Below are 25,673 nucleotides of genomic sequence, written 5' to 3' on the forward strand. Positions count from 1 at the left end.
TAAGCTTTATAAATTGTGTACCCACACACAGGCTATGCATTTGTGGTATCTTCTTTTGTACTATATTATGTATTTTTTATATTTTTTATGTATGTGTTTTTGTACTTGTATTTACCTATTTATATTGTATTGTTAAATGCAAAAGAATTTAAAATAAAGAAAAAAATGCCAGTCTTCGAAATCATAATAACTGCTTCAGATTTCTTCGAATCACATTCCTTTTAGTTTCCTATCGCTTGTCCTAACAAGGATAACCACAACCAACACTAGTTTATATTTAATTCACTTCCTTTGGATAACGTTGCCAATAGAATTCAGTTGATTTCTAATCCGCGCGCTCGTGTAATAAAACTATGACCTATTTAAGTTGCAACGTCACTCCTAGAATATCGTTCTGCATGCTGAAAGTACATTTCGCTCACTCCTTTCTTCAACGCCATTTATAAAAAAACTTGATTTTTCAGGAGATCGTTTTTAATGTTTATAAATATAATAAAATGTATTAAAAATAAATATCAAGCCACTTTTTGAACTTTTTTACTGTGCAACAGATCTTCTTAGGTAAAACCTGGATGTCTTTTCTCCATTTGAAAAATATTTAGTATATTTAAAAAAAAAATTAAACAATACATTTTCTTCAAAATGCCAAAACAACACTTTCTGCCCTTTAGCGGGTAAATATTTAAAAAGTATAAATTTTTATATACGGTCAAAAAATAATAAAAATAATAATAAAATTAATATTTTCTCACGGGGAAAATTGCGTAAATAAGATCATTTGACTTGTCATTTGTGATATCGATGACGATGTGTGAATACCTCCTATCTAACAAAGACACTATTTACAGGAGGCGACAAAAACCTTTCATTGTTTCTATAATCGTCTTGTAACAATAATATCAAAAAATGTATTGTATTGTAATTGGTTGTAAATGGAACGGAATATTGATGTGATCATGCTTAGCTTTGTATTTTATGTCGTACATTATCATGTACAACATAAAATACAAAAAAAGTACGGCATAAAATAAAATACAAATACGAGTGGTTGGTTTTTGCTTATCGCCTTCGAAATGTATCTTTTCATTAACATCTGTCAACGGTATAGTGAATATGTTTTTTTTTTAATATTTAAATTACCCTATATTTTTAATTTATTTTTTGTCAGGTTTTTATAGCTGATTTTATTTTATTTCTAAGGCTAAAATTAACCACTCTCTGTTTCATTTATAAACGAAAATTTTACGTAATTCCACTTTTTGATAGCATTATAATAATAGTTTTTTATAACGTATAGTCGAAGTACCCTACCCAACCAAAAGAGCTTATTTTTCATCGAATTTGAATTTATTTACCTTTTTTCTTACCTTTTATATCAACAAAAAAAATCTGTTCGTATTTAGGTATTTTTTACTTCACCCATCTATGTAAGTAAAACATACTATGCCGATTCATAGCAAACCAAGGCCAGTTCGTGAATTCCATTATAAACTATTTTGCTTGTAATATACAGGCATATACTCATACTTCCCGTTCACCTATTACTAACCTTCAGATAATAATTTTAAAAAATACGATTCGCAATTATCACTCCATCATTTCTTTTTATTCCAATGTATTTTTACGAGGGTAAAATATATCATACTGAATTAAGTTCGAGAAGGTACCATCAGATTCTAAATTGAATTAAATTATATATTTCTGAACCTCGTAATTTCAACTTGTTTGTATATTATCAATAAGTTAATTTTTTTCATTTATGGATTTTGCGTTCAATTTGTAGAACTCTATTTTATTTATTGTAACTGCAGACAGTTGGTAGAATTCCATATTGAATTGTTGGGTAATATATCCAAAATAAAACATGGTTTGTAGTATTGAATTCTACATTTATTTATGTATATGTTAATACGTGACGCGTTTCGTCTTTTTAGGACATTATCAGTGTTTGATAATGTCCTAAGAAGACGAAACGCGTCACGTATTAACATATACATAAATAAATGTAGAATGCAATCCAACAAACCTTGTTTTATTTCGGATATATTACCCATCAACTCCATTTTAATTTTCATTTATATTTAATGTTAAAATCAATCACTGATGTTTTAGAGTCTACTAAATTGTATTTTATTGTTAAAAACATAGCATATTTTTGTGTTTTTAACAACAAAATACAATTTAGTACACTCTAAAAATCAGTGTTTGATTTTAACATTTAATACACAAGGTTAAATTTTACTGATTTTGTCCATTTCGAAGATTACATGAGATATGTCAATATGGTTTTTAAATAATTTTAAACCCTTGATTTAAACTAGGACGAGGTTTCGCGATAATGAATAACCCAGTATTGTGACTTCGAGAACTCTTGTTATTAGCACATGGCAAAATATTTGCCCATTGATAGTAATCATTATTTCTATTGGCTTAGAAACGCAAACTCATGTTGCAATTTATTAGATGTCCAACATATTTTGTTCGTTTAAAAAGTTATTGATTTTTAAACAGATTTTAACTTTTTTTAGCTTCGAAAGGGCATTGGTCCGGGATTTATTCATTAGTGGAATATATTTGGTAGAATATACATGGAAGCTCAGAGTGAAGTACATTACTGATAATATTTGGGATTAGAAATTAAGGAGAAATGGAGATAGGAAAAAGAAAATATCAGCAATGGCTAGAACGCGTGGGTTGCATACTCATATAAACATAATAGCAATAATAATAATACCCTTATCCGCACCCCAATGATGCATAGGGCACTGTGTCATATAAACGCAGTGTTATCTTGATCGTTTACACATGAAGGAAAGGTGATTAGGCCTCCGCTTCAGGTACCAGTCCATGGTAGTATTGAATAAATATTACAGTGAATAAATCACTTATATTTATTTTACCCCCCTTGGGAATCGAACCCGGGACCTCCAGAACGGTAGCCGAGCGTGCTGACCATTACACTACGGAGGCGGACATATAAACAAGTCGATGTAAAATAAATAATACAATAAAAAATTATTATGAACATCGCAAATATAATTTCAATTATTGCAACTTTACCTTTGAACGAAAAAACGTAATAAGTTTAAGTTGATGAAATTTTCTTCTTTTTTGTTTTATTTATGCAAAAAAAATATGAGTAATATAATTAATGTATGGTATTTTCACCAACTTATTTTTTGTCATAACAAAATGCTACTGCATTTTTATTAATATCTAGTTTCTAAGTTTCAAATTTCTTTGATCATAAATGAAGAAGAAAAAAAGCTTAATAACATTGCGAAATTTTTTACTTGTTTATTTTCTTGATGTTTTGATTCTCATCAAATAATTTTTAGCAAACAATTTGACTACCTTACTTGCTTATTAATAATTGCATTCTCTTGCCAGAAGTATAATAACATTAAATATTCATCAATTAAAATTAATCACGCACGTCATACTTCTATATTTAGTAGCCAAATCATCGGCACGCATCCCTTACTAATCATTAAAATCATTATACCTTTCTTCTTTTTGACGATGACGCATTCAGCCATAATTCTACCATGTATGAAAATGGTAATATGTACATATTTTAAATTGTACGATTCATTAACCTTTTCCTGTATATCCGTATGAGCGACCTTCGCCAAATTCTCACAAAGTATGACATTTCATGTTGACATTAACTTAGAATTGAATGACTTATCGTGTTGTTTTTATGCTAATTCGGATATGATAATATGAGGTCATGAATACTGATAAGATTCTTCGTAGATGCGTTTGATTTAACCACTACTTCGTTTTAAATCGTTAGTAATTAGGCAAATTCCAGTTCTCTCGATACAATTGTGTATCACATTTTTTAGATTATTTATTTATATACAATTAACTATCGTGAGCATACTACGAAAACAGATCGGATCTATCCATGTTATTTATTCACTAATTGGTTCGACAGTCACGTTGTGGCAATATCTATTTGTAAAGTTAAAATTGACTTGATGTTAAAGTCTCAAATCTATCAGGACCTAGAAATTCGCAATACGCTACCAAATTTGTGAGCTGGTTGGTGTTGAGTGACTTCAATCCGATTTAAGTAACGACTTCTTGTGAAGAAGCCGGTTTTTAATTCGATTTTTTAAATCTAATGTTATTTAATTATATCAAACTCATTTGGCTTCTAATCTAAAAAAATCTCCTTCATACTAAAACTTATTCTTCTTCATCTTCTTGGCGTACCGAAGCCTTGTGGCCTGTTTTGCGATGTAGATTCCCAACTATCGCTCCATCTATTTGGTGGTCAGCCCGGTATTCGTCTACTATGGGGTCGGCCGTACAGTGCGATGTGGGGGAGTCTGGATGATTCCATTCTCCTCACATGCGCAAACCATTGTCTACTTCGTTGCCTTCCCCACCTAACGACTTCTTCGATCTCGCATATATGATCCTGGCGTTTCTTATTCTATCTCGAAGACTCTTGCCTGATATGCTTCTTAGAGTCTTCATTTCTGACAATCTAAGCGATTATAAAGAATAAAACAAATTTATTCATTCATAATCCTGAAATCAATTGTAAAAATAACGTAGTACCACCCACCCATATATTTTTTTAATGTATCACGCATTCCTTTTCTAATAATAATCCAAATGATTCACTTAACTCGCTGACACCACCTTGTACATTTTACATATTAAGATCACTAATCCTTCGTTATCCTGTATTTTCCATAGTGTAGTGGTTATTACATTTGGGTGCCGCCCATTATGTCCCAGCTTTTATTAACCGAATGTATTTGTGTTTGATTGAATACTACTTTGTGAAATTTAAATATAAATACAAGCAAATAGCGCTATACTCGTACCAATCCTGATGTACATCTGAAGGTGTGGATAATTTTATATAATCCGATAACCGAGATCGTTTTTTCCAAATTGTTTATTTTCATTTATAACATATAAGTATGTACATTATGTATGCATTTTCCGATTTTCCACCTTAAAAGCCTTAGAGCTTGTTGTGTTATTAGTATTCGTACGAATAATATGAGCAATATAAGCGAGGTAATATAAGCAATATAAGCGAGGTTGATGGAAGAAACTGAAATGAAAGTTTTGACAAAAAAATGACAAGAAAAGATTAAATATGTGTATGAATATATCAGTTAATGAAATATCACGAGTTTGATCCATTTTCTTTAAGCTCCTTTATCACTATCCGTTCTTGAAATTCATAAATATGTATATATATTTAAATATAAATATGTAACAGTATGTTCCCTTTTATCCTAGTTCAGCTAACAGTAAATTTCCCGATGAGATCAGCACTACATCAACTTTCTGCTAAAACAATCGCTTCACTCAGAAATGGATTATAATAGCTGAGTTTCCCTTCGTAATTTCCACTGTATGTATCAGTGCTCCTGCTTACAGTCGCGTCCAGACCACAGTTCCTACTAACTTCACACCAATGCATATCTGCGGTTTACCCTACAACTTGATAAAACTCCGTTTGCAATCCGTGTGAAACTTGAGCCCGGCTTGCACCGAGATAAATCAATCGAAAATTGTAGCGCCTCAAACAAATTTGTGTTCACTATAACACCTCTTCTATTTTCAATTTTATGTCCGTTTTTCGTTTTCATTTATAATTATTTATAGTATCTCACTGATACTAATTTATAGCAGTAGTGAGAATGCAGCATAAGAAGCAAAATATGTATCTCTTGGCTTAAAACTTGAGACGCAGAGATGTGACTGTTACTTTTTTTACCTGATTGGGATGGTATTCGTTACTTTTTCTCGGTTTTTATTTTTTTCTAGCTAAAGTTTTTTATATCAAATTTTCATGGGCTAAAAATACCCAGTACGTAACTAGATTTGTGCATTAATAGGTTTGATTAGCTTTAAGTGATTGAACCTATAATGCACATTAAGGAACAGCTTATTTCAATGAAATCGTTATTTATTTCGTTTTCAATCCAATCGCCCACCACTGTTTTAAAGAATGGTTCCGTTGTTACACTAATTTACTGTTCAGACCAGTTGTATATAAATAATTTAGCAAAATTTCTTTGTTGTGTTTTTTTTCCCATTTAGTTAATTTTTAGTTAATCTTTTTTGGCACCTCAAGCATTCAAGTAGTGCAAAGGCCACTGCATCGGATCGACATCAATAATGCCTAAGGCACTCGAAGTTACGTCTCCGTACTAGCTGGCGAAATCTTGGACACTGCTTATTTGTATATGTCCGTCGAGGAAGATTGATAAAAAAAATTGTTAGTCATATGAATCATACTATCATTTACGTTTGAAAATATAAGTAAATGGAAGAATCTAATCCAAGACCTCTGCCTCGAAGTTTGTGACATTTCCACTTAACTACCGGTTCCTGATATACTGTTTGTCAATATAATTTTTAAAATGTACATATTTATATAAATAATATAAAAATTATCATTATTACGTGATGTGCATCGCGCTTTATGTTGTTATCGTTAAATTTACTAGTGTATGATTGAGTGCTGTTTCGTATTTTGTGATGTAAAGTTGTGAAGTCCTTTTCGCTCGAATTAAAATTCGTATTTCATTTTTATTAAATATTCAAATGGCCTTATTTTTACAGATAGCACGCACTAGTAAAATACTGATAACTATCCTACGCCATAAAATCCACTTCGTGAATCTATTGAAATAAGTACTTGATATAAATATGACGTTAAACATAGGCAATTCGAAAACACGGATGTCGTTCGGTGGTTTAAAATTTTATTGGTGACATCACAATGTGAATTCGTGAATATATTTATACACGTATTCAATGTGTGCATTTTCACATTGGAAATGTATTAAATATTTGCGTTTCACTCGGGTTTTAATGCAAAATAATGGATATGATTCAATTACGAAGGAGTCTCACTGAAATATCGGTATGTAATTATTTAAAATAAAATAAAATAAAACCCTTATCCGCACACCAATGATGCATAGGGCACTGCGTCATATAAACGCAGTGTTATCTTGATCGTTTACACATGAAGGAAAGGTGATCAGCCCTCCGCTTCAGGTACCAATCCAGGGTAATAATATTGAATAAATATTACAGTGAAAAAATCACTTATATTTATTTTACCCCCCTTGGGAATCGAACCCGGGACCTCCAGAACGGTAGCCGAGAGTGCTGACCATTACACTACGGAGGCGGACAAACATACTTATTTTAACATACTTATTTTATGTAATTATTTTATATTCACCTAACAAGTGTTTGGCTTTGCCGACTTGCAGTACGAGTTGTTTGAAATTGCCTTCACATTAAAACAAAATCTCTTGTGTCTATATTATATTTATAAGTACATACTTCAATGTTGAAATATATGTTGTATCAACTATAATTTTTCATTTTGTAATTCGACTTTGCTCGAAAATGTAATCCGATTTTAAAATTACCTTCCTTTATCGCTCATGTGCATATGAAAAATAACTAAGTATATCTGTTTTTAACTACATAATTCAAAAGTTATATTGAACAAGTTAAATATCCAATGATAACAGTATGGAACAACAAACTTTATGTGGTTTTTTTATCGCGAATATTGTACATTATGGTGCAAACACATATCGACCCTTTCCTTGCAAATTTCAATACTGCCGTAAATAACCAAAATGTTAATATTATCACTATGTACTCTATTATATTTGTTCATACAGCACTTTCCATTCCTCTCCTAAATACTTGTCATATGATATTGATAATTTAATAAATAATTCAGTGAATGACTAATAAAAAAATTTAAAAACCCAAATTTTGTTATTCTGATTAACTGAAGACTACATATATGCCTTAAATTATAATAATTGGCGTTCAGAAATACTGAGTCATTGAATTACGTTTGATATTATATTCTCGTTGAGCCGTACCTACCTACATAACATTAATTTGCCCAAATCCATGACTGTGAAATAAGGTATTTCAAAAATGAAATAATTTTGCGGTCATGCTAAAAAATAATTATAGTATTTTTGCTAAATTATTCCAGCACGATACGTGTCGCTTCTCTTAGTATGATCAAACCTTATAGAGCCTCAACTGGGTCAACATACTTCCAACAAAAAGCAGTGAATTGGGTCTATTCCCTTTTGCATTAGAGAGAATTATTTAAAAATGCTATTCCAAGTATTTTTTTCTTTTATGGTTTTCAATTACCCGAAAAATATATATATATACCTTGAACATACACTGCGAGAACTATATTCTGAAACATTTTTTTTTCTGAAACATTGTTTTAAGTTCAGGAAGATTAAACCTTAAACTGGAATGTTAAAATATAACTTTTATTAAATTTGAGTAACAAATTCACTAAACTCGCACAGCTTTTAACCATTTCAGTAAGCTTATGTCAAAATTATAATACCATATGAGTTAACTTGGTCAATTTTCGTAGTGTGCTCAGTACTAAACATTTTTTGAAATTTTATCTGGAGTGTAATTTCCTAATTCTCATGAAATTTCAAGATGTCTCTTCCATCTTATTTAGTTTTTCTACCTGATCGTATTTATCAGTCACTAATTGTTGTCTTTTATAGATGTATCTCCCATTTCCGTGTATATGCATTTTAACAGAATTTACCTGAATGTGTAGCTTAGGCTCCTTTGTTTTTTTTACATCTTACAGTAAACAAAACATTTATTTTTAAATTCTTTCAGACTCTTTTCATTCTTCATACATTCAGGCATCTCATCATACATTTTCAAACCGTTATACATTAAACAATTTTGCGACTCGGTTTTTTCAACAATGGCATTCTTATTTTATCCTTATTTATAGTAATATGTTCATGACAATAATAATAAAAAATGATAAAATACTGTTAATAAAATAATTCACTAATATTTTCTCGCTTATAATACAATTGATAGCTACTTATTCAAAACATGATTAGCGTTTTCGTTTTCGATGGCTGCTCGTGTTTTCTCAGGGTAATTGAACAGACATTTGAATAATAGATAATTCGTGTGAACCTTTCAGTGAAAATGCTTTAACTAAACTGTTTCACTATCTCCAATCCATCTCTCTTGTTCGTAAACACGTATTGTAACGTGATGGGATGAATTTTATGATATTATGGTCACAGAGGTCGTTCTGCGGCCGGCATCAGTTACCTGTCACCGTGGAGACAATAGAAGTCCATATCAACTTCCTGGCCTGAAATACAATATGGAAATAAGACGCATTGTTGTCCTTACTCTTTTTGTCGTGGATGCATCCTGACGAAATGGTGTTTGTATATAATATCATAATTCCTCGCGACAGTTCCAGTACCTCATTTATCTTCGTGTGGAGAAATTGTGACGTGTATTTTAAAAGTTATGATAAATATACCTTAAAGTACTATTAATATCTTAAAATGAATCACCTATAGTCTTTTTAAATATACGTCTGAGCATCCCAGTGCCTACGACCTGGCATTTGGCTGGCTTAAATGATCACTTTATACGCTTGTGTAACGTTCACCATTCTGCCCATTAATGAACATCCATATTGCACTCATTTTTGAAAGTTGTTGCTCTGTTGTTGGATTATTTTAGTTGAATTAGATTTGGAATTTCGGCTGGCAGTGGTGCCTTCAGTAATTGAGTTACTTTTATGAATACCTTAATTTAAATAATTATTTTCTGCACCTATTAAATTCTATAGCTGGCTACCTATGGCGTGAATTATTTTTTTTATTTGCATGTCTACGTATTATTTTTTTAAATGATCGTATTTTTTCGCGATCACATTTTTGGATTAAAATGTGTAATAATATTAACTTATACCACCCTAAGGGGTGGTATTTTTACTTTTTATCACACAGTTGTACACCACCGCTCCCTGAAAACGCTCCAGAACTACCAATCTTTTTATTTACTAAATACGTTCCTTTTTACCTGTTTTTAGTTTCGTAATGTAAAAAATACTACAAATAAACTTATTTTGAATTAAACGGGTTTACGTTCTTTGCGTGTTTTTAATTATTTTATTGTGACAGCTAACGATTTTTAGCTTTTTTCCTACCTACCTGATGGAAACAATGAATCATGTACATGTATGGATATGATGAATAGGAACATCCTATCGTGAAACATCCAATAAACCATATGCCGTCATCCCATATTCGGAATCATCATATCACTCCTATTTCTCCGAGTTAACAGTTGTTTTTGTTACATTAAGAATAGCGAATGTGACCTCATTATAACTCGTGCTTTTTTCTCAGTCACACTAAAACATTCGCACGCCAATTTGGCCTTATCGGAGATCATTCTTCTCTGGTCAAATAAATTTATAGCTCCGTACTAGACTCTGTGTTACTGATATCGTTTGTCTTCCCCTTTGGGCATCGAATGATCTTTGTTTTTGCTATGCTCGATCATTAATCTCTATTTTATTGTCAAGTGAAGATTTATCCTCCAATACGCCCCCACTTTGCAGGACCCGCGCCGCTCTATCGGCCATCGAGTATGGCAATACGAGTCACGTCCCATTTCTGTATTCCTGACTCTTGAGTCCATACTGATTACTTCGCATAGAGAAATATACTTGGAATTGTTTGTTGCCTGCTTATTTCGTGTTTTTTTTTGCTTTCAATGCCTTTGGCATTAATTCGCACATGATGTTGCCATTAATATTATTATTATCTTTCAATGATTTATTTATCTCGCCATATCCGTACTATTCACAACGAAATTCGCCAGTTGTATAAAGTAAACATTATTTATACCGTCCCGATTTTTCATCCAACTTTTTATTCAATATGCACGTTTTAAATTTTTAAGGAGGATCGAAACGTAGTTTTTTCATACATATTTATTTTACCATAAACTTCTACTAATGATTTATGTATTAAATTAGATCGAACGCCTTCCTTTTAAATGCATATTATTTTCTTATAAAATTTATTCATATTTACTTTGTCAACTATCGAATTAAACCATTGAAAATAAAAATTATGGTAATTCACGATATCTGTTATTTGTTATTTAATTTTTTGTGTAATGTTTGAAACATGTCATTTATAAGTATCAATTTTATGATAAAAGTAATATGTACGAGTATGAAAATGCTTTATTGCGAAAGTTCTTAATATTTTTTAACATATTTAAAATGTTTTTTATACATATATTTATTTAGATATTTCAATCAACGGTATGATACGCATGAAACTATATCATATTGTATTTCCTTATAAAGTGCATCTGATTGCTCCTGCATTTCGACAGTTCTAGGAAATAATCTGTTCAAGTGTTTATGTTAATAAATGAACCATCTCAAAATGCATCTTAAGCAAATTATCACAAATGAGGTGTTTTGAATAATTGCATTCGCACCCTAATCGTGACTGCGCAAAACCAAATAATCTTTGCAGATTTAATAAGATTTTTAAATCACCATCACGTTTTCTTTTAAAGACAAGTTGTCTATACCTGTATCTCACAACCTGCATTTATTAATGTTAAAGTGTAGTTTCCTTTAACGGTCAGTTAAGGCAACACGTTTTACCTCGTATAGTAAACAATTTGTACAGGGTGGCACAAAATTAATCACCGTATCGGAAGATTGTTATAATTTTTGCAAATGGCGTCGTACGCCAATCATATTTGACATTTGTGAACTAGACAGGTGCAGTATACAAACAGATCGATAAAACGGCCACAAATGTGTATCAACACTGGTGTAACAGAAAAAAATATAAAGTTCCAAATAAAGATCATCACTCATTTTTAATATTTTTTTTTATTTTGTAAAAAGTTATTCAAAAACAAAATATAATAATAATAATAAAACCCTTATCCGCAACCCAATGGTGCATAGGGCACTGCTTCATATAAACGCAGTGTTATCTTGATCGTTTACACATGGAGGGAAGGTGATCAGCCCTCCGCTTCAGGTATCAGTCCAGGGTAATATTGAATTAATATTACAGTGAAAAAATCACTTGTATTTATTTTACCCCCCCTGGGAATCGAACCCGGGACCTCTTGAACGGTAGCCGAGCGTGCTGACGATTACACTACGGAGGTGGACAAAAACAAAATAGTATGATTAATTCTGCGTCACCCTGAATCTGTTTGTATTCTGCAGTTGTCTAGTTGACAGATGTCAAATATGACTTACGACGCCATTTGCAAAAATTCTAACATCTTCCGTTAGGGTGTTGAATTTTGCGCCACCCTGTATATCCAAGATTCTTCACAACGCGCTACTCGTTCTTAGTTCTTACTCGACGAGGCTTGTTTCATAGATAACGTTATCGTTGGATTCCCGAGCAATTTATAATTTCGTACCTTAGCCTTTAATCTTCATTTCGATCGGTAGATTTATTGAATCTGAGAACGCGATACGCAGTATCTCGCAGTCGTAAATATATTTTAAATTGCAATCTTTCTACGCGAGTAATCATTCTCCTCTCGTCTTTGGAACATCATTAGCCTGGGAGCTTTCTCGCCGTTTTGACTTTTACCATTGTGAAACGATTGCAAACAGACTATATTATTATTATTATTAAACAATATCCGCTCCCTATGTGGAGCATATGGAGTCCACAAACTATCTCCAGGCTTTTCTTTCGGCTGCCAGCTCCTTTGCATCCTCCCAAGTCAGATCGCTTCCCGAAGTTCTGACGAGAACTACCGACGAATTGTCAGCAGTGGTCGTCCTGGGCGGCGCGAACCTGATGCCTTGTAAAAGAGGCAAGCTTGATTAAGGCTCTCGGGAGTCATGCGGAGTACATGGCCAAGCCAACTGAATCGCCTTTTCTTGACGACAGTTGTGACCAAGATTTGCTGCGTCCTACGCCTTATCTCTTCATTCCTCATAAAGTCAAACCACCGAACGCCTAAAATTCTTTTCTGACACCTATTCTCAGAGCTAAGTACACTGCTGCCATTGTATAGGCTAATAGACTATATTCACCCAAATAAAGGATCATTGAATATTGCTAGAGGCTCGTAGGCAATAGACTATCAATCTTTTGAATTGAGGGGTAAGCATAGTTTGTGTCTGTAGGGCTAAAAGTGTTTTTTTTAGTTTTTATATCGTAAATAAATAGAGCTGACTTGGCTATAATTATCATCGTTTTAATATTTATCAACAAATATTAATTTTAATTATTATATGCTTAAGACTAACAAGTACCACACCCTTTTTGCGGTCATATTAAAGTTTGTTTTTTTTTAATTCATTAATCTTTGAATTTTGCGCTTATATTCGTAGTTTGTTTACCATTTTTTAGTTTTTTTTTATCTGTATTTTTTAGTATCTGCATATAAGTATCTCCATGTTGGGCCTAAAATGTATCAAGTACCTATTACTTATATTGCAACTAATTGTTTATTAACTCCATTGATCGTATAATCCTTACAAAGGCATTATTTATTCAGTATTAATAGAAATCTATTGTTCATTGAGATTTATTTTTTGATGAAATTTTCTCTATCGTATTATATTTTTTTGCATAAAATTATTATTTACAGCCTTGTAAGTAAATTTATGACATGTCCTTAAAATTAATTTTAAAAAGTGCTTAACAAATCGCTCACTTCTTTCAAGAACGTCATAAATGAAAAAACTTGATTTTTCAGGAGATTGTTTTTAAAGTTTAAAAATATAATACAATGTATTAAAACTAAATATCAAGCCACTTATTGAACTTTTTACTGTGCCACAGATCTTTTTAGGTAAAACCTGAAGGTTTTTTTCTCCATTTGAAAGATATTTAGTATATTTAAAAAAATAATTTAACATTACCTTTTCTTCAAAATGCTAAAACAACACTTTCTGCCCCTGTAGCGGGTAAATATTAAGTTAAAAATATGCCTCTTTTGCTGGGATATAATACATTTTCTGGGCATTCCGAAAACATGCACAACTAAAAATTGACAATTTTTGATTTATGACGTTCTGGAAAGGAGTAAGCGAAATGTTTAAAAACTCTGAATAATTATTATCCTGGTTGTACACAATAAATCAAATGTTTCTCAACTACGGATCTTTCAATATGCCTGTAATATTATTTTATCGTAATTACGAATCTTTCTTACATTAAGCTCAGTTTATTTACAAGTGATCACTTTTATTACAAATTTTCGCTTCATCGACCACTAAGTGGGAGGCTTATTCCCAAACAAACAGTAGGCGCCGATGGGATTTAGTACTCTTGATAAAACATTTTTCTATCGTGTTCCTTCTCATAGTGATACAAATATTGTATATATTTGACGTCATTGAATTGCGTGTTTCAGATTTCGATCAAAATTTCCGGAATTCCCGATATATGAAGCACACTTCAGAAAGATTCTGTTTTGATTATCATCATTGTACATTGTACCATGTTTTCAAAATTGTAAAAATTAATTATAATATCATTTATAATAAAACATCGGTCCCTTTTTATGATTTCACTATTTATCATCTGTGTATTGAAGGATAGTAATGAATTACTTAGTTATTTATTAGCCGGCTGTTATCTTTAAACAGGTTAATAACAGTTTTTTTGAAACTGTCCGATGATTCTGGTCGGCTTCTTTGTACCTGATTATTGAATTTTTGCCGGTAATTCATGACTGTAACCTTTGAAAAATTTCTGGGAAAAGGTATCATTAAAAACTCCGTCGGATGGGTGATGTCATCGGAGTCTCGTGGCTCGTAGATTAGACGTTCCTGCGTTAATATGACTATTGTCTTTACTGTAGAACTCTGACACTGAAATTAACATTCCCAATCTTGTGTACGATTTGCATTTCGTTGAGAGGTTTCTAATACAGCATTCCGTGTAACCCAGCTCAAAACAGCAGACAGTGAAAATACCCCGATATTATCAATGGATTTTACATGGATTTTATTTGGTTTACAAAGGACAAGACAGAATTATTTCTTCTTTCTGACTGTTCGAAAACTTAAACCAAGTTTTGATGGTTTTTCTTCTTCCACAACATCGACAAGTTTGTCAATCTTTTTTTCTTTTAAACATATTACATACATTAGAGTAACATATATAATATTCCCGATGAGTAATTTCTATTACTCATTGTATGATTAAGGTAACAAGGTACCTACAAAAATTAAATTTGAAAACACATAATAATAAAAAAAAAAACAAAAACGCAGAGTGGAATACAGTAAAAATAATATTAAACAATAGTCAGGGCAATAGTGAAAATTAAACAAGACTGAAACACACATATGGATCCTTATTTTAAACCTCTATCTTTAACCTGGATTCCGCGACAGGCTTTTATGCCACTTTCAAATAGGAACTAAATTTACTTGAATTTACTTGAAGAACTTCGTAATCTGGGAGACTCCCTAAGACTGTGGAAAATTGAAGTTCACCGGCTCAAACTACTGGAATTGTTCACTCATCTGTGCCGATACCGCTCCACAATGACAATGTTTAATGTTGGTTTTGTCTTGTTGCAGAGTTCGGGCGGGTCCCCGTTCGGGCGGTGGGCGGGGGGCTCCGGGCGGGCGCTGCAGCAGCGGCCGCACCCCGCGCGCCGGCCCGGCAGTCTGGCCAACTCGGAACATGACATGTACACCAAGGTGAGTCTTTTTCTTAAATAATAATAACAATAATTTCTCATAATTTATATAGCGCCATTTGAGTACAATACTACTGCTTACACAGACGTGAATTATGCTATTAAAATGATAATGATAATGAAGGACCATATAAAAGCACTTCTCCTTGGTCTTCATAAGTTGGAGCATGGCCAAGATATTCGGCAAGACGCCTCCCTGAGCGATGGTCACGCCGGAAAGGAGCTTGTGGAGCTCCTCGTCATTGTGTACAGCCAACTTATCTTCTTCTTCTACCTTGTGGCCTGTTTTTAAGAGGGATTAGCCTCTTGTGATGTTCGTGCGAATCTCGAAATTTTGCTTATGGTTTCACAAACTTAAATTTATTTTGATTGGCAGTGACAGGGACATTTAAAGCTCTTAAATTTAAATTCACAGTAAAATCGGCGTACAATTTTGTTTCGCGTTTTCTATAATTTTCGCAACTTACTTTATAAAACTAAGAAACAAAAATTCCTTTGGGAGAAAAGGTATGTCAGGAAACTAGATGCTTCTGTATCAATCTTCTGGAATGCGGTGGGATGGGACAAAAAAAAACTCTAGCTTACAGTTTTATAATGTACTAAGCAGAAGAATCCATGAATTGTTATTTTTTAAACCTTTGTATGATGGCTAAAAGGATTTTATAGCTAAAAGATGATGGCTTATCTACCTAAAATGCTTCCAATTTGATTATAAACGCCCATTTTAGCGTTCTTACCGAACCCAACGATTAAAAAAATCAACAACTTAGCTAAAACATAGCTATTCCATTCCCAACATTTTTTTTGTTATCAATTATTATTTATATTTTTATATTATAAACGCTTTTTTACCTTTTTGAAATTTATAGTGTTTTGTGCGTCAATCGATTTTTTATTTTATGCAATCAAAAATTTCTTTATACAGTTTTAAAATGGAAACATGGCTTTTTTAATCGCGCTCTAATTTTCCTTATTTTTAAATGTCACTTATAATGTTTTTATCGAAATGATCTAAATGTGTTAAAACATTGATCAGTCTGCTAATATTTTTCGGTATTCAATTACGGTCCATTACAGTTTCAATATCAGATCAAACGTATACAAATTCATCTAGCCTATTTGCAATATATATTAACATAAATAGTACGAATAAATTAAGCATTCTTTATTTCGTGAAAAGTAACGATTTATTAGAGCTTCGGAAAGTTAAATAATGAAACGAAAATAAACTGTATTTTAAATAATTTATTTCACGTTGTGTTTTATATCCATACCATTGTAAAAATCGGTATTAATTAAGAGGATTGCTTTTAAATTGCAATATTTTAATTAACATTGCCAGTGATCCGACTTGTATGGGAAAATATTTCACTCTGGTGTTGAAATGAAAGTTTTAGTGAAAACCTCATTACTAAGTTCTTCAGTCAAACCTGATTCCTAGACAGATTTCCCTTTAGGTTTCTTTTCAACCTTTTTACTGCTGTCAACTATCGTGATATCAACTAATTAATCATAAAACACACTTAAAATAATTGTTTTACTGTCGCTCAAACATAATATTATTAATTGAAAACATTGAAAATTTCAACATGCCATTCAAGACGAAAGAGTAGATGCCAGTGATAATATTTTCCCTTTTTTGACATCTCAACATAGATGAAGAAGAATGTAAAAGTCTGGATATTTTCATGGCTTATGACCTGTGCATGTACACGCGTGCAACATTTACCATTCTACCCATGGTTGACAACCACACTACTTCAACTTTTGGAACTCCTAGATATATCATTAATCTCATGACATATGAGTTCACACGAGCCATCTATGTTGTATTGAGAAACCTTGCCTGTAAGAGATCCTGTAAAGTGATCACTTAACCAGCCCATGACAGGTCTTGAATCCTGTAAATACTCAGACTTTGTTGAGATGCCAAAAAATGTAAAATAACTCCTTAGTGGAGATAACTTAGATTTGTTAACAAGTATTTTGACACACTCAAAAGTATTGTGAATAATATATTATGTAAAGTCATATTTTGTCTACTAACTTGGTTTTACTTAATTTCATCATAAATGTGACAATGATTCGGTGTTGATCAATTGCCTATAGGAATTTGAATCATATCAATCAAATTATGAATATTACTTTAAATATAACGATTTGACCAAACGTATTTACTTATCGACATATCGCTCACTCCTTTCAACAACGTCATAAATCAAAATACTTTATTTTTCAGGAGATCGTTTTTAAAGTTAAAAAAATGAAATGTATTAAAAATAAATATCAAGCCACTAATTGAACTTTTTACTGTGCAACAGATCTTTTAAGGTAAAACCTGAATGTTTTTTCTCCGTTTGAAAAATATTCAGTATATTCAAAAAAATAATTAAACAATACATGTTCTTCAAAATGCAAAAACAACACTTTCTGCCCTGTAGCGGGTAAATATTAAGTAAAAAATATGCCTCTTTTGATGGGATATAGTACATTTTCTGGGCATTCCAAAAACATGCACAACTGAAAATTAACGATTTTTGATATATGACGTTCTTGAAAGGAGTGAGCGATATGAGTTCACGTGAGCCATCTATGTTGTATTGAGAAAGCTTTTATTTAGCCTGTAAGAGATCCTGTAAAGTGATCACTTAACCAGCCCATGACAGGTCTTGAATCCTGTAAATACTCAGACTTTGTTGAGATGCCAAAAAATGTAAAATAACTCCTTAGTGGAGATAACTTAGATTTGTAAACAAGTATTTTGACACACTCAAAAGTATTGTGAATAATATACTATGTAAAGTCATGTTATGTCTTTACTAACTTGGTTTTACTTAATTTCATCATAAATGTGACATTGATTCGGTGTTGATCAATTGCGTATAGGAATTTGAATCATATCAATCAAATTATGAATATTACTTTGAATATAACGATTTGACCAAACGTATTTTCTTATCGACATATCGCTCACTCTTTTCAGCAACAAAAATCGTCAATTTTCAGTTGTGCATGTTTTTGGAATGCCCAGAAAATGTACTATATCCCAGCAAAAGCGGCATATTTTTAACTTAATATTTACCCGCTACAGGGCAGAAAGTGTTGTTTTTGCATTTTGGAGAAAAGGTATTGTTTAATTATTTTTTATATACTTATACTAAATATTTTTCAAATGGAGAAAAAACCTTCAGGTTTTACCTAAAAAGATCTGTTGCACGGTAAAAAGATCAATAGGTGGCTTGATATCTATTTTTAATCCATTTTATTATATTCTTGAACTTTAAAAACGATTTCCTGAAAAATCTAGTTTTTTGAAATACGACGTTGTTGAAAGGAGTGAGCGATATGTATTTCTACTATTTTAAATGTCCGACCTAAACCAACCGTTTACGGTTTGGACACTAACTGAAACCGTGAATAAAATGTATGGAACGTTATACATTATAATAATATGAAACATTTTTTATTCCCTTATCTAAACGATGACGCGTATCTGTGGTTGTTGGGTTCGTCTGATAACAAATTCTGACGTGAAACCTTTAAACTGTTCATTCCAGAGATACGATACGAAAATCCAATTTAACGGGAAGAAGAAAAACCTATCCCGTTGTATAACATTCAGAATCGATTTTAAGTAAACATCGATTAATAATCGTGTTACAAAGAAATCAATAAAATAACTCGATTTATTTTTACCACGTTAATTTTATTGACTTTTGTTATTGATCAAATAATTGTAACGTAATTACTTTTGAACTGATGATTTTTTTTTGTAAAAAACCACTTTTTAACCATTTATAATTTATATTATCACAGTAGGTAACCTATATATATTCTTTGAAATTCACGATATACGACTCGTTTTTTTTTACGATAAATTAAATATTATGTTTTTGTCCGCCTCCGTACTGTAGTGGTAAGCGCGTTTGGCTACCGTGCTGAAAGTCCCGGGTTCGATTCCCAGGGTGGTCTAAATATATAAGGGTGATTTTCAGTCTCTTTTTTTATATCATCCTGGATTGGTACAAGAAACGCAGGACTGATCACCTTGTATTTATGCAATTTTACGATTAAGATAACGCTTCGTTGATCCCTAACCCCCCTTCCTGCTGACGCCCATGATACCCGCCAATTATCCCGACCACTTTCAAGTATTCCACATCCGAAGATGTGTTTTACATTTCCTAAAGTAATTTCTAGTGTTTATTTCGAACGATTTTTTAAAGCGTTTGTTTTCATTTACAGCAGTGCGAGGCGGAGGGCGGGGCCTCCCCGGAGCCGGCCGCGGGGCCCGCCTGCTGGGCCTCGTCCCTGGAGCGGCTGCTGGGCGACGCGCGCGGCGTGCACGCGCTGGCCGCCTTCCTGGAGCGCGAGTTCAGCGCGGAGAACATCCGCTTCTGGACGGCGTGCGAGCGGTACGCGCGCGCCGCGCCCGCCGCGCGCCCGGACCTCGCGCGCGCCCTGCACGCGCGCCACCTCGCCGAGGGCGCGCCCGAGCCCGTCAACGTGGACGCGCACGCCCGCCAGCTGGCGCTCGAGCGCCTGCCCGACGCGCCGCCGGACCTCTTCCTGCAGGTCACTCTTCTTTCCTCACAGATTACTTTAACCACTATTATTTTATTACATTCGATAAGTCGCAACTTAATTCTCTCTATTATTTTTTGACATCTCATCAAAAATGAAGAAGAATATGGAAGTCTGGGCATTTACGGGGCTGACGACCGTCATAGGCTGGTTTAAGTGATCACTGTACTCAGTGTAACATTCGCCAATTCTACCCATTATTGACAACCACACTACTCAAATTCTTGGAAGTTCTATATATATATTAACCAATTTAGAAACCTTGTTCTTGAATCTCTATAATCTCTGAGATGAAAAGAAAGATAATATATAGTTCTTCAGCGGACAAGTAATTCAAAGACATTATACATTTATATTTCAGGCACAAAAGCAGATACTAAACCTGATGAAGTTTGACAGCTACCCTCGCTTCATCAAGTCTGACATCCACAAGGAATGTCTCCTGGCGGAGCTGCAGGGCCGCCCCGCGCCCTACCCGGGCGATCCGGCCCTGTCCATCGGGACAAATCAGCACAGCCCCTCTCCTAGTCCCAGCAAGGTAACCTTAACCTTTTGCCTGATTGGCACGTACCACAAGCAAAAATAGTCCTTTGCCTATTTGCCCATACCTGGTACGGGCAAAAAAATGGGCTCAAACTAATTTTACTGTATTATTTTATGAGCCTGGTACCTGAACCGGTACCTGAAGCGGAGGGCTGATCACCTTTCCTTTGTGTGTTAATGATCAAGATAACACTGTGTTTGTATAATGCAGTGAGGGCACTGCATTTGTGCACTGCATAGGGATGCACCATTGGGGTGCGGATAAGGGTTTGAATTGAATTGAGGTAGTCAAATGTATTCTCGCAGGGTAGCTTTGTGTGTACAGACTGTAGTGTACTCTGTCGCCTATTATCGATATTATTTTGTATGTTTCAAACACATTTTAACACATTATTGTTGGGCAGTTTTTTCATCAACCCTGACCCTAATTATACTCAGACAGTCTGCAGCCCAAACCTCAGTAACCATAAACGCTATTTCGATCTGTACAATGTTTTTTAGCATCTCTCGCGCTCTACCAAAAATAAGCAAATAGAACGCTTATAAGCGTCTTCCGGTTTTTACCATGAGTATGTAAAAGACGCTTTAAGCGTTTCTTGCAAACAAAATGTTAATATCATATATTTGAAATATTAAAAAAAAAACTGTCTTTTTTCCAAATAAAATCTTCATTTAATCTCAGTCAAAGTGTTAATAATTCTTGTTTTCGGCCAAACATTCTTTCTTTCGATGTGAACATTAGTCAGACTAGTAATTTATAGGATTTGTCAATAGGTTAACCTTAATTATTACTTTATACATTTTATTTATTCTTACCTTGTAAAATGTTATCCTGATCGTAAATTACACGAAGGCAACTTGAATTGTCTTATATTTCAGGGTCGATTGATGTGTGAAGAGTAGTATATTAAATATCATTTGATATAGAAACACCAAATATTTGTGTTGGACCCATTGAATCCATGACTTTATATGTATACAGTAGTAAAACAAAAAGATTTGTTATAAATAATTTTGTAAGCTAAATTTCAAGTAAAATTTTTGAGTTTAGCACATGATAAAGTATCTCATTATTACTAGGGGACATGGTCATAACAATATAAGTTAAAAAAAGTACACCTTTTTCTCAGATATTTTTTATATGTGGTTGTAGCATTTTCTGTATTAATAATTTGTTGATATGAAATACTTAGCATTTTCAAACAATGCTTTATTTGCAGATGAATATATAAAAATTTAACAAGATAAATATCAAATGTTAAAAAAATAATAAAAAATTGCCACAAAACAATAATTTCATAGATTGCTATTTTACATTTCATATTATGATTGAAAGCATATTTTATACATTTTCTTTTAGTTAAAAAAGTCGCTCAGCAATGCGGAGGATCGGCGTCGAAAGTCACTTCTACCCTGGCATAGAAAGCTCCGGAGCAAGTCACGCGACCGCTGCTGTGAGGATAATGAGGGAGAGCACGGCAGTCAGACTGCTGACGATGCGGAAGGCAAGGGAGACCACAACCCGGAGAGAGATCCTCACGGCTCTAACTCTTCCCTTCTCACGGGCTGGGACGTCACCAGAGGCCTTGGCTCAAAACAGGTAAAATTTGTACCTATTTTTTTTCAATGATGGCTTTTCATCCTTCGAGAGTTTCTAGCCAATGTCTAACTGTTAACCTCTAGCGCGAAAGGTGCTATTTTTTAACAACAACCTTCAATATCTGATACGTATAATCAGGCGCCTTTACATATATTAACATAGTGTCACGGGTTCAAGTCCTATCAATCGTAAAATGAATTTAAGATATTAATGTTTTCAACTACTTATTTAATTTTTTACAAAAAATTTTAAAATATTTGTATATAACCACTCATCGGTGAGTAGTTATATACTAATATTATTAACATTTTTGTAATAAAAATTAAAAAGTAAAAATGACTAACCACAAAATACATAATTACTTTAAATATTAATAATATTGAGAATATGTTTCAATTAATTTGTGTATATCTTCCTTATCCTTACTATCCTACCGGCAGACAATCCTTCAAAGCAGAGGCTTTACGGTTTTTAAAATAATAATTAAAAATGTCTCTGTATTGATTTTCAATTATTTTTTTATTGACTGGCTTATTTACTAAAATACTCACAATATGTAAATCATACAACATAAATGAGTGTTAGCAACATTGTTTTAAGTGTGTTGAAATCTTAATAAATGAAAGAACATAAGCCCTGTAAATGGCCTGACTTCCACATTACCTACTCAATAAATAAACTTTTGAAATATCTACAACTGATATTAACCAAGTACCTTTTCAAGTAACTCCAAACCCTATCCGATATGTACAATGTTTTTTAGCATCTCGCGCTTTACCAACAGCAAGCTAATACAACACTTATAAGTGTCTCCCGCTCTCTATCAACATTATGTAAAAGATGCTTTTAAGGGTTTTTTGCAAACAATGTATTAATTTAAGTCTGACCTTATCCGACTATTCTCAGTAAAGTCAAAACAACAACATTTTCAGGGAATGTGGAGTGGAATTTGTTGACATTATTCCTTACATTTTGATGAAATCAGTTAGCATGATGTATTACTGATGAATTCTTATTATATTTCCAGTGTGGCTCTTCCTGTGGATGCGAAGACCACAAGTGTTGCAACAACCCGACTCGAGGAGGAGCGCTGTGCAGAGTCCTGCTTCCGAATGCGGCCGCCACATCCTCTGTGGTGGCCGTGGGAGATGGCCAGGAGTCCGTCAGGGTTCTTATAGACAAACTACTCAGGAAAAGGGCTCTCAATTATCTAGCCTACGAAGTCTACCTGCCTAGCAGTGTCAAGGTAAAGATCAAAACCAAAATGGAATAAAATTTATATTTAAGGCAATACTTTGTGATTTTCCATTTTATAATAAAATATAACTTTGTTTTAAAATCACTATAAATATTTTAATATAACTTGATTTTAATGAATACCGGTTTCGAAGCGAACCGCTTAATGTCTACCGCTTATCATGTTCCTACTTAGGCTCCAAATTTATAAGTTTCATAGCCTATTCCTAATTATGAGTGGGTTTATTCTTTATGATCAAAGTTTAATTTCATGTAATTTTTTTATGAAAAATTCTAGTTAAAAACATTCACTATCTCGTTAATAGCACAAGTTTATACAATTCAATGATTCTAGGTTAGCATTGAAGTTACTTATTATTTTACTTGTGAGTTTACATAGGATTTCTTTTTTTTGTAATATGTATGAACTATCTTACCTAAAACTTATATCCTTCAGCGTCCAAGGATTTTGTAATTTTTTTACCATAATGCATCTGAAATTTTATTAAATAATAAAGCATGCTAGCTTATACGAAATTGTTGAAAAAAAAAATTATATATCTGCCTTATTATTTTTTTTATTGAATGCTATTACGCAAAATCATAATTCATTATTAGGAACAATAAATGATAGACATAGAAAGTAAAATAAATAAAGAATATCCCTTAAATTCTGTTCATTGAATAATTTGCATGAGATCAATAGTAATGTTTTTTTTGTTTAATTAAAATATAATTGTAATTTTTTTTGCAGCCTATCGATATTGACCAAACATCTCTAGTCCTTGCTGGAAAAGAAGTGACGGTGGAACAACGGGTCGTCTTCAAATTAGATTTACCTAACCGGAAGGTCATATCTGTCAAGTCAAAACCCAACAAGGCCTTGGGCGACGTACTGAGACCTATTCTCCACAAGTATGGAGTAGGAGCATCGGGAGGACTGTGTGTCACTTTGGGCAACACAATGCTTGAATTGACCCAACCTGTTCAGGTAACCAGCCTATAAATTGCCCTTTGTTACAAAATATTACAATTGTTAACTCTTAACACTCTGTAGGCCAGACATTCTGGCCCGTATGATTCTAGTAGGCAGCTCCGTGGGCCACAATATCTGGCCCGGCGCATGTATAACTTTAATCACTGATTTCTCTGTCACCCAAGTATATTCTACCAAAAAATATTTCAGATAAATACAGTTAATCTTATTTAACATGGTCATACGAATTCCCAGACAGAGTGTCCCAAAATTAGGGAACCAAAATATTTTTTTGAATGGTAGAAAAACGTCGCATTTTTTTTTATCAAAGTAGCTGATCAGTTATGAAAAAAAATGGTCAGAGTGGAAAGGGTTAAGAAAACATTATCATTGCTATTAAAACATTATCATATTGAAAATACTGTAAACTCAGTTTATGTTGCAAGATCGTTCAAATCATGGTCTCAGTTATTCATTTTCTTATTTTTACATTTAGATGCCTAATTACTATTTTGTTTTTGTAATTAATTTTCGTTTTCATATCAAATGCGGTATTTTTATTATTTATATTATATTCACCTCACTTTTTGTACTTCTGAGTGTGTAAATATTTTTATTTTGCATTATGTTCAACCAGTACCTTTTGTACTAGAAAGTTGATATAGGTAGTAATAGAATGAAGTTTAAACCTTAGACCCTCAATCTTATCACTAGTTTAGAATACACACCTAAGTACGTACTGTATTCTTAAGAATTTTTCCATGTGTTTTTTTTTAATCACTATACAACAAAATAATAATTATTTATAAATTTTATTCAAGATTGCCGATGGCCAGAGATTACAAGTGGCCCTTCGATCTACTCCTGTTCAGCAAACCGACCCATCCAACATGAAGAGCACCCAAGACAAGAGTCAGTCGCAGAACTCGCTAACTCAGTCCGCGACCATCAATGGAACTTGTGGAGCTCCATCTCTGGACGAAATCACTAACCGAGTGTTCGAAGAATTACTTCAAGGAAAGGCAGACAGACACTCGGGGAATGTAGAAGAAGAGTCTATTAAAGTTAGTATTTTTTTTTACATAAAAGAGAACATTAATAATTTGGCAAGATTTTTTTTTAAACCAAGGTTTGTACCGATAATAGATGGCAGCACATGTAAACACAAGA

General features: G+C 33.0%; 1 protein-coding gene across 1 annotated transcript in view; it reads left to right on the top strand.

Moving 5' to 3' along the window:
- The window catches only part of loco (regulator of G protein signaling family member locomotion defects), an 87,082-nt gene that overhangs the window by 58,670 nt on the left and 2,739 nt on the right, over nt 1-25,673 (top strand). Inside the window, exons 3-9 of the mRNA XM_088278095.1 lie at nt 15,443-15,565; nt 19,810-20,139; nt 20,510-20,686; nt 22,052-22,291; nt 23,319-23,537; nt 24,282-24,518; nt 25,325-25,567. Coding sequence (XP_088134221.1) covers nt 15,443-15,565; nt 19,810-20,139; nt 20,510-20,686; nt 22,052-22,291; nt 23,319-23,537; nt 24,282-24,518; nt 25,325-25,567 — 1,569 coding nt within the window. The remainder of the gene's footprint in view (nt 1-15,442; nt 15,566-19,809; nt 20,140-20,509; nt 20,687-22,051; nt 22,292-23,318; nt 23,538-24,281; nt 24,519-25,324; nt 25,568-25,673) is intronic.

The sequence above is a fragment of the Brachycentrus maculatus genome, unplaced genomic scaffold (genome assembly GCF_059751285.1).
Source record: "Brachycentrus maculatus isolate JH-2025_06_01 unplaced genomic scaffold, ASM5975128v1 h1tg000055l, whole genome shotgun sequence".
Classification (NCBI taxonomy): domain Eukaryota; kingdom Metazoa; phylum Arthropoda; class Insecta; order Trichoptera; family Brachycentridae; genus Brachycentrus; species Brachycentrus maculatus.